Genomic DNA, 10,279 nt, shown 5'->3' with positions numbered 1-10,279 from the left:
AAACGGCAAGATAAGCATAGACCACCATATATTGTCTCGCTGAAATATTTACAGGGGTTTGCGTGTTTGCTTTTGGAGGGTATTTGTGAAAGTCTGTAATCAGATGTTGCCTAAGTGCTAAAACAATAGGTAGATAATGTAAATATATTGTCAAAGGGAAATCAACACACAAGGCATACGCTGATGGTCCTATATTATTTATTTTACAAACAATATTTAATTATTTGAATACAGCAGCATTTCTGAGTTGCCTACAGGGTTACGGCAGGACATTCCTCGGGAAGAATAAAACGGGTTTGACCTGTGCAACCTCGAATTCTGTGTTTCGTTTCATCTCATGGGCGTACTTCGCGTTTACATCTTTACATTTCGCTACGCTTCGCGCAAGAGTACTTTAAACCTCTTGGCATTGTCCTCAGGCAGCGGGCGACAAGAGTGATTCGTGTGGACGTTTGCGCTGCTGTAGAGCTGGATTTAGATTCCCACCGAGGTGCTCGGTGCCGCACTGCTGTGTGACGTAAAATGCATATGGAATAGCAGAACCTCGCGTTTAGGGAGGGATATCCAGTAGGACGCACTGCATACTGCATTAATTACTGCCTCCGCCATGCGGTGCACTTTCCAAGTTCCTTATTTAGAAAGCTGCTCTGCTTCCAAGCTTCTCACCAAGCCAATTATACAATAGCTGCTATAATGCAATCTGGCGTAAAGCTGAACCGATATGGCCTATATAGTATCTAGACGTACGTCGTTGCACTTGTACTGAAGCAGTCAAAACATTACCCCACACCTTGAAAAATAATCATCCTTTACGAATACCTGGATTCATAATATTGTTACTGTAAAGGACGTTGTCTGTGTGTGAAGCTGAAAGCGAACTACCACCACGCTCATACAGTAGAACTGCATTCAGCTGTTACTGTACTTTGCGCTCTCAGTGCTGCCTTTCACGAAACACACTCGTGACTGGCAATCGCGACGGTCTCGTCTCCTTTGAACCCTCCTTTGAGGGCTCGGATTGTGATGAGGATTACCTTGTATGTTTAAACGACGAAGAGCAAATCTTTAGCGTGAGCCTGTTTTGTTTCAGAGCGAGTAGATTTTACGCTCTTTCGCCGCCGCAAAAAAAGGATGATCAGGGAAAAAGAAATTAACGAAGTAAAAAAAATAAACTTTTAAGGTATCAGAAGGGGACCGCGGACGAAGAGCCACTTGTATCATCATTATCTCCATAGCGTGCAAGGTCAGTGTTAGGTGTTTACAAGTTTACATTAAGAGCATAGGCTGCATTTGAATGCGGCTCAAAGCCCGCTTTGAGAGGAGGAGTCTATCTACACACTGCAAGCTTTCAGACTCACTCCCTTCATACCCCAGCGAAGCAAAGCCGGTCAGACTTGGCGATCTCAAGGAATGCCACTGCACCGCGCAGTCCACACAAACATGAGCCACGACGACCGCCCCCCTTCAGCATATTAAGACAGCCGTATCTTGGTGCTTCTTATTTTCCTCCCTGAGGTTCCCGTGGGGCTTGGTATCTTCTTCTGCCGGTGTTGGCTGTGAGCTGCATTCGCTTCGTTCGCGCTGCCCGCTGGATTTCGTGACAGACGGAGACGATGTGTGTGGAGAGCGATGGGTGCGAGATCGAGGGCTGCAGCAGTTCGGACGAAGTGCACACGCTGTCCGGCAGGATGAGCCCCGGTCTGAAATCGAACCCCGATCTTCATCCTTGCAAACCGGGACAGAAATTTCGGGCTGCGCTCCTACGGTGCAGGTCTCCCGTTGCCGCCGCTGGGATACTCAGTTTTGGAAATGTGCTCAATTACATGGACAGGTACACCGTGGCAGGTAAGTTTTCCCGTGTCCTGGTATACACTGTACCTCATCCACGGTTCATGCCAAGTGGACCAGTTTTCTGTTCCGTTTCTTAAGCTGTAATATAGTGATCGAAGTTCACCAAAAACAGAGAATAATCAAGAAGCTTACCACACTCCAGAATACAATTCCTGCCCGTTTCCTTTCGCGTTTTACTGTATTATTTTTGCATGGTCAGTTGGCAGAGAGAGTAAACAGGTCTAAGTCCAGTTTAAGAATACCAAACCTTTGCTTTAAAAATTAATAGAACATATAATTTAAAAAATGAGAGTTGCTTTTTTCTAACAGTACAGGAAAGGTTCACCCGTAGTAGTGAACAGGAGTATCATGCTGTGCGAATACTGTACGCCACTGGGGCAAGGCTGTAATCAATAAATCCCAGACCCACCACGTCGAGACCTAGTATTTATATCTGAAGTACAGTATTTTCCGATATTGCCACACAAACAAAACAAAGAGACATTTTTGTGTACATAATGTATGCCAAACCAAATAATAAGAAATGACAATATTCAATATTGAAATCAACCAGATCAGAGGTGACAAAAAATGCAGCAACAGCAGCAGCAACAACAACAACCGTACTTCTGTTAGAAACTCTGTGATATACGAGATGGGATTTGTACTCTGGCAGCCGGTTCTCTGATGGTGGGATATATTTAGGTTCATATTATTAATACCTAGGTCTTTAAAAACACAGAATATTAAGCACCATTAAACGTTTCATCATCAGAGATTAAACCTTATTCGGAAATATGTCGTTCATTAGAGAAGTCACGATGCATTAATAATGTATGCGTATCTGTAGGCTAATCCACAACATATTGTAGCTTCAAACTCGTAACACTCTTATCAAAGTGAGGATTTTAGCGATAAAAATCTTTCCCTTTGTAGACATCGCTTTAATACAAAGCTTTTTAAAATAATCCAAAAGAATGTCGTTTTCAATTTTATGTTTTGATTTATTTAAATATAAGAACCATAAATGAAATATAAGAAATATAAATGAAAACGCATAAAGCTCGTACCAGACCTCACAACGAAAAGAATACTTAACCGACTGTAGTGCCTGGCCTGCTACCACATTCTTCCAAAACAACATCAGCAGGACATTTTTACCTTTCAGTCCTTTGAAGTGTGCTGAAAATTGACGGATCCAGTGCACTGCAAAACTTGAAAGTTCAAGCAGGCTGTCCTTTGGACCTAACAAAACATTTCATTCACCTCGTTCAAGTGCTACCCGATCTCCACCGGGACAGCGAGACGTCGCCGTCACAGGTGCAAGGGAGACGGTCTAATTAGAGCCCAGACTCGCTGGAGAACAGAGCGTGAATTAAAATCAGATTTAGCATAGTATGATATTAATTCATAGAACACAGACAACCCGTTTCACTTTCCCTTGAAAAAAGTTATTTCGACTACAGAGGTATTAACATATCATGATTCAATCATCTTAATACAGGGCAATGTGATTGTTTTGAGGAAGATCAGATCATCCATTCCAAAATCCTACCAGAATTAGTATCAAATGGAAAAAAGACGTTAGTAGAGAGATGAGATCCCGAAACCCATACTTTATAATGGTCTCAATTATATATTCAACCTGTTGTTCTGAATATTTTAAAAGATTTTAAAAAACATTTAGGATTCAGCTAGCGAAAAAATAGGACGTTTAGCAGAATTCTAATTTACAGTATCAAATGTAGTCTCAAGGATAACCGTTTTACGTTATTTAGCATTGGTTACATTTTACACTTCGTTCAGGTGTGTGTTGCTTTGCAAAAGAAGAAAAAGTAGAATTACACTCTTACTCTAGAAGTGGTTTCGGGTCTTGTTGTCATATTGAACGGTAGTCCGAGAACAGTAATACTTTGCTCACGCTACGTGGAGAAAATCTTACTACCAGCGGTGTAGTCCATAGTAAACGTGACATTTGCAATGGAGAATCATTGCATTCAGGCACTTACTGTGGCTCCGATATTGGGGAATATAACTGCACTGGGTTTAATGGTTGTGATCTTTTAGCCAAGAGATTAATTTGCGCGATTAGGACGTGCCCATCGCCTCGGTTGGCTGTCGAAACGATATACTGTACAGATGTACAGAAGAAGGTTTTGAAAGAGCCGCAATGGAGCAAGCAGGAAAAGTGCATCACTGCGTCGGGATACAAGCACATGCAAAGCCATTCTGTTCTCTGATGCTGGAGATACCATATTTCACAGCCCTCGCAATACAGGGAATTTTGCTGTCCACGCATGTTTCAGTTTCCCGCAGTGGGGTGGATAGAGAGTACTTGCAGCAGCCGGCTGTACAGAAGGTACACGCAGTAGCAAAGGGGAAGCTTTTCGGTTTTCACTAAGGTTTTGTTTTAAAAGAAAACAGCAGAGAGGTACCATTTAATTCAGCTATTACAGCAGGTGGACCCTTCGCGTGGGGGGGTCGGTATACATAATTTCAGAAAATTTCGACGCGTTTCGACTCCAGTGTAATTTTACAATCAAATGAAGGAGGCCGTCAATTCTACACAAATACGAAAGAAGGCGCGTTAAAGTCGTTTCTATCTGTTGTCCGAATATTAAAAACGAAGAAACGAAACGTCACGCTTGCCCTTACTTGCGTCAGAATGAAAACAAAAGAAAAAATGCAGGGTGGAGAGAGAAATGTTGTTAATTTCTGGGAATTAGGTGTCGCTGCTGGTTGAATGACACATTCGACAGAATATTTCACGCCCAAACATTTGTCTGGAGTAGCATACTTCTGGAGGAGGACTTCTCAGATCAAAGCTACCTGCTGGCTTGCAAACTATTTAATTCCAGTCATGTCAGTCTGAAAGGTCTTCTCCTAGGTAAAGAATTCTGTCAGTATGGAAGGAATGTGTTCCTGCTATATTTTTACATTATTTTCTGGATAGGCAGTCTGCAGTGATACACAGGCTCTTTGTTTGCTATCCAGTCTGATTCAAGGGTCAAGGGATGGCACACAGATTTGTTTTTTTTTATTCTGTTTGCATAAAATGTTGCTTATAAGTCTTTTTCATCCTGCAGCAAATGATCGAATGCTGAATAAGCATTCAAGGTTCATTTCTAGTTTCGTGTCATGTTAAATTGAGCAGCAAGTACTCCACCACCTCTCTCTATACAGGCTTGGAGGCACACTTGGAGGTATTTTTTTCTGACAGTACCCCAGTAGTTGCATCTGATAAACGTAGGATCCTTTTTTCGCAAAAGAACTGCACAACAGCATACAGTAGCTTACTCCTAATAGTGAATGAACACACCTTTCGTTATCTGAGGGTGGCTACAAAACAGTAACTGCATTATGAGGGCGAGTGCTCAGAGGCTTTTACACACAGCCCAGTGAAGGGTGTAGCTGTGTTTCATACAGCTGCAGCAAGCCTCTGAGCACACAGAGACACCCTACCCCTTCTGGTACTGATGCATAATGCATGCACGAGCCTTTTATTCGTCCAGCTGGGGAGTGAGGCTACAGAGAGAGATGCAAGCACTGTCCAGCAAAGCCTGCTGCCTTGTCAGGTGAAGGCTACACCAGGACAGGACTGTGCTTTGCATAATTTTCCAGGGGGAAACCCAGGACACCTGGTGCATTTTGATGTGATGGAGAAGAGCAGCTATCTGCTTGCTGTACAAGGTGTGACAAAGCTAATTACACTTACCTACACTTCTGCTTTGAAATCGGCTTTGGGTAATTCATTGTTCAGCTGCACTGTTATGCAGCTCCTGTAATCAAGATGATTAGTGCCAGGATCAGAATGGGAACTTCTCTCACTGTTCAGTTCCTGCATTGCGAGATGGTACAAGAGCAGCATGCTTTAAGCAGGGAGATGTGTTCATCTGTGCTAGAGAAAGAGAAGACTCCCTACCACCACTCCTGAGCTTAACAAAGGGATTTATCTGGTAGAAGCGGCCTATGTACCCAGTGATACACACCAGACAAGATGCTCCAGTACAGTGCTTCTTATACTTTGGGGTAGCACAGACTAGGTTTGGTGCTTCTGTGAAGCTTACTGTTTTTAAAATGCAGTTTTTAAAGCAGAACGCAGCTAACACACCTAATTCAGTCGCAGGGGCAGTCTGCAGATCACCAAAAAATTCCAGGCTCAAGAAGCAAATTCCATCTGTTATTTAAGACTAGTGTGTAAAACAAAGCAACAGATTTGTACAAAGACGTTGTGCACTACAGTGCTTTTTATTGTGAAGGTCTTGTATTAAATAAATCACAGGATACTGGTACTGTTGTGCTTATTCGTCCCCTGGGACATCTCACACGTCCTGGTGTGTAATGAATTGTGAGACTGCCGCCAAGATTATGTTTGCTAAAAAAAAACAGTAACGAAATAAATAAATATAGCTTTTGGAAAATGACAATCTTTCAATGGGGAAGTACAATTGCAAAAATGGTAGAGAAACGGTGCTTCTGTGACTGGGAGGGCACAAAGGTGTGATTAGATTTGATCAAAGCTTTTCAAGCAGACTCAGAAAACAAGTATGTTCCGATCCCAGTAAATAAGATAGTTTTAGTGGTATACAAAGATAGACACATACATACAACCCAGTTTGCTTGTGTTTCAATTGTGTCTAACACCAATATGATGCCCACAAATTTCCAATTCTCTTTACAATAGAAGAACATTTATTTGAATCTAAGAAGGTCTTACACTAGGGTTAAGAGGAAATAAAGAGGGGAGAGTCTCAGATGGACAACAAGGTGGTGCAGTGGTTAGCATTGCCATCTTGCAGCGCTGGGGTCCTAGGTTGAATTCAGGGTACTGGGGTTCTATTTGCATAGAGTTTGTATGTTCTCCACATGTTATGTTTGCTCCGGTTTCCTCCCACAGACCAAAGACATACTGGTAGGTTAATTGGCTTCTATATAAATCTGGCCGTGGTGTGAGTGTGTGATTGTTTGTGTTTGTGTGTGTCCTGCGATGGACTGGTGTCCCGTTCAGGGTGTACCCTGCCTTGAGCCCGTTGCTTGCCAGGTGGGCTCTGAGTCCCCCTGGGCACTGTATTTGGGAACACTGGTACTTCTGAGGTGCGCAGTCGGAGAGGCAGTGATTGGTATCCCTAAACCTCACCCTAACCCTGCTGCACCTGTGACTCCTCTTCCCCCTGGGGCAGCTGAAACGCCACAAAATCAGGCAAGTTCAAGCTGAAAACCAGCCTTTATTTCCAATAGTTTTGGGGCATTGTTTTTATAAATTGTTTATGATTTTTAAAAATAAAGACAGCCTGTGGGAGAGTTAGAAGTCAAGACACCTTTGAAAATGTACCCACATTTGCTGAAGAATTGACAATGCTGTTTACTTTTCTTTCAAAAATATAGTTTTGGTGTATTTTATGTATATTTTATGCTTGGCTCCCACCCAGCTTATTAAACTTACCATTTACCATAAACCTTTAACTTGCCTAAATATTTCAGAAGCCATGTATAAAGCAGACTATTAATAAACTGATCCCCTTTATAAGACCTTCTTTGTCGTACATAATACATTTGGCATTTCTGTTCATAAGAGCTTTCTTTTATAACAATGCTACATTGACATGGTGTAAAATACAGACAATACAAATGAGGTATTTTGGACAAAATTATCCGTGCCTTACCACGAAAGACTTTAACATCTTTTTCTTTTTTAAAAAACGTTTATTAAATATCAACAAATGTGCCATTAATGTTAGTAGACAGTTTAGGTTTCGAAGAGTTTCGAATTAAATCTGATCTTAGTGTATGACTGCTAAAACAAGCTCATGTATGAAAAAAACAGAAAACAGAAATTCCCAGGCTGTCAACACACCAGCTCTTCATCTTTGCTTCTCACCTCAAAGGGTTAAACCACATTTAATCCTCCACATGTATGAAATGTACAATAAATACACATCATACATAAATACTCATCAGAGATTCTGGAAGGTGTCAGTGCCTGCACAATGTTTAGTTTAGGTCATTTCTTGTTGCAATGAAAACGAGTAGGAATGACTAAATCCACCCATCTGTCTTGCCCAGAATGAAAATAAAATCTCCACAAAATAAAATGTGTTTTCAATCTTCATATTTCTTCTTCTTGTTGTGGGTAGAGCACTGTAATTGCATGTTGATCACTGCTTAATTGAAATACATCTATGGTGGAGAAAGCGATAGAGTTGTAATTTCGCCCCCTGTAAATAGAGCCTGTGGGAAACTGTTTTTAGTCGCTCGGGCCCACGAGAAGACTTATAAAAACCCCGCCACGTGTTCTGAAGTGAGGTTAGCGTTGCTTGCAGGGAGGAGCAGGGAACAGTTTTCTGGTGGGTTGTCAAGGCCTGATATTTAAAACTCTACACCAATATAGCTCTATCTTTGTGCTGTGGAGGTCACACCTTCTCAGGAATGGGGCAGCTGCGTGCCACAGAAGTGCACTTGGTAAACACACTTTTTAAGTATGTTGTCCCTCTCCCCTCAGGAACGGACAGCCACGCGCAGTGCAAGCATTTGTATTGCTTTCATTTTCGTTGAGTGGCATCAGAGTGCCCTGAAACACCTGTGCCTGCCACACAAAATAACACCGACTTTGGCATTATCAAAGGCCACAGTCGAGGGACAGGAGCTCCTCCATTCTGCTCAAGCAGCATGATTACCCAAGTCGTTATTTCAAAAATCTTTATTGGCAATAAAGGAAATAATGAAAGGGGCTGGCGGCCGGCCAGGATCTGTCAGTCAAAGTAATGGCTGGGCTTCCGGCTTTTCTTCTCGTGTCTGACTTGTAGTGCGACTGATGTTTCTGCTTCTATTGTTTATCGCACAAATCTGATACCTTTTCCAAAATGCTTTGTACAAGTGAATGAGAGGAAAGCCCGCTGAGTAGTTCTTATTGTGCTGCACAGAATGCGTCTCCCCTGGAGTTCTCAGCATGGATCAGCGGTAGTTTACCTGGTGACTTCCTAGCATTGAGTTGGGAAACATTTTTCCAGAAGTGAGTGGAGTCCTCACACAGCATTTGAAGTGAATCACTCTATAAAACAGAGTCTGGCCTCGTGTAAGGATCTAATACAAAAAATAGAACAGAGAAACGCAGTAGGTCCCCGCTGCTGTCCCAGATACAGAAAGAAACAGGCCTTGTCAGAGGGTTTGATGGGAAGAATATCTTTTGCCTAATCCCGATCAAAGAAGTCAATGCACATGCATCGTAGTGTCTCAGACAACAACGACAATAATGCTGTGGGAGTGATTTTCCACAGAATGTCACAAATCTTGAAGCATATGCTGCTATAGTTAAGGCTGGATTAGGTAGGGTCAACCAATATAAGGGGTGGCAGATTGAGCTTGTTACTTATTTAATGTATAAAATGCTCTAAGCTCTGTCCCTAGACCATTTTTTATGACATTTTAAGATTCTTAATTAGCACTAATCTGGTGCTGCTTTACCTAAGATAACATTAGAGACCAGACGATTATCCGCGATCAGGCATCTGTGAATCTGTCCATTTTCTTTTGAAGTTCAGTCAGAAAGTTAAGGATAAAGAATCTGCCCCACAGGAGGATAATCTGGCACTGGACTCCGTGACGCCTGTGCAGCTACAGTACAGTGCAGGAGCTGGATAGACTCCCTTCTGCAGCTGAGAAGGATGTGTGCAACAGGAAAAGAACGAACAAAACAAGACGCAAAGTGTCTCATCTGAATGACGGCATGCGTCGGGTGAAGGCATCCTCTGTCAGTAAACATTCTCGGTGATACTGTGAGAATGACTTAGGAATTAAAAAAAAACAACAGAAAAACAGAAATATTCAATTTGTCCCTGCAGAGTTCAGCATGGAAGCCAGTACAAAGTCCCCCCCCCCAGACCTGTCATTGCATCCCCCAATGACCTATGACCCATGAACCCTGAACCATGTCCCACATCCCTGTCCTTTTTTCTTTCCAGTCGGGGCTTCACAGTTAAAGATCGTATGCCGCATTCATTAAATCGCCAGTGCGACTGGTGCTGCTGCACACATCGCTGTCTTGTTTCCAAACCCAACAATCCTGGTTTCTACACACTCTCCGTCAACACAGGGCCAGCCAACCAGTAGCAGCGCTTGCTGCTGTCTGCCCTATCGAGAAATGCGCAAGACATCTGTAATTAGATGTCTCTTCTTGTTTCTGAGGTCCATGTGGTCTTGCAGAGAAGAGGAGGGGATATAAATATTTGCTTCTACTAGAACAGTTAGCCTAGTGCTAACGGCTTCATTTATCCGAGAGGCGCGTTATGTGCTACATCACGAGCCTGCCTCACAGTATTCCAGTTCTTTTTCTTCTTCACGTTTTTCATTTTATGTGGTTGTTCAGTGGCTGTCCATGGATGCAGAGCACTGATAAAAATGTATTAAACAAGGACATGCATTGTGTATGATTCTGCAGCAGCTGAGCACAGTG

The 10,279-nt window shown here is 42.5% G+C and overlaps 1 protein-coding gene across 2 annotated transcripts in view; it reads left to right on the top strand.

Annotated features, from left to right (window-relative positions):
* The first annotated feature begins 1,351 nt into the window (after positions 1-1,351).
* Positions 1,352-10,279, top strand: part of spns2 (SPNS lysolipid transporter 2, sphingosine-1-phosphate) — an 89,827-nt gene continuing 80,899 nt past the window's right edge. For both annotated transcript variants that reach the window (XM_088906980.1, XM_088906979.1), the window contains exon 1: positions 1,352-1,845. In XM_088906980.1, coding sequence (XP_088763106.1) covers positions 1,614-1,845 — 232 coding nt within the window. In that variant the 5' untranslated portion in view covers positions 1,352-1,613. The remainder of the gene's footprint in view (positions 1,846-10,279) is intronic.

This window comes from Atractosteus spatula, chromosome 27 (assembly GCF_055471065.1).
Source record: "Atractosteus spatula isolate fAtrSpa1 chromosome 27, fAtrSpa1.hap1, whole genome shotgun sequence".
NCBI lineage: Eukaryota > Metazoa > Chordata > Actinopteri > Semionotiformes > Lepisosteidae > Atractosteus > Atractosteus spatula.
The sequence above is the reverse complement of the archived record's forward strand: the minus strand, read 5'-3'. Positions and strand labels throughout refer to the sequence as shown.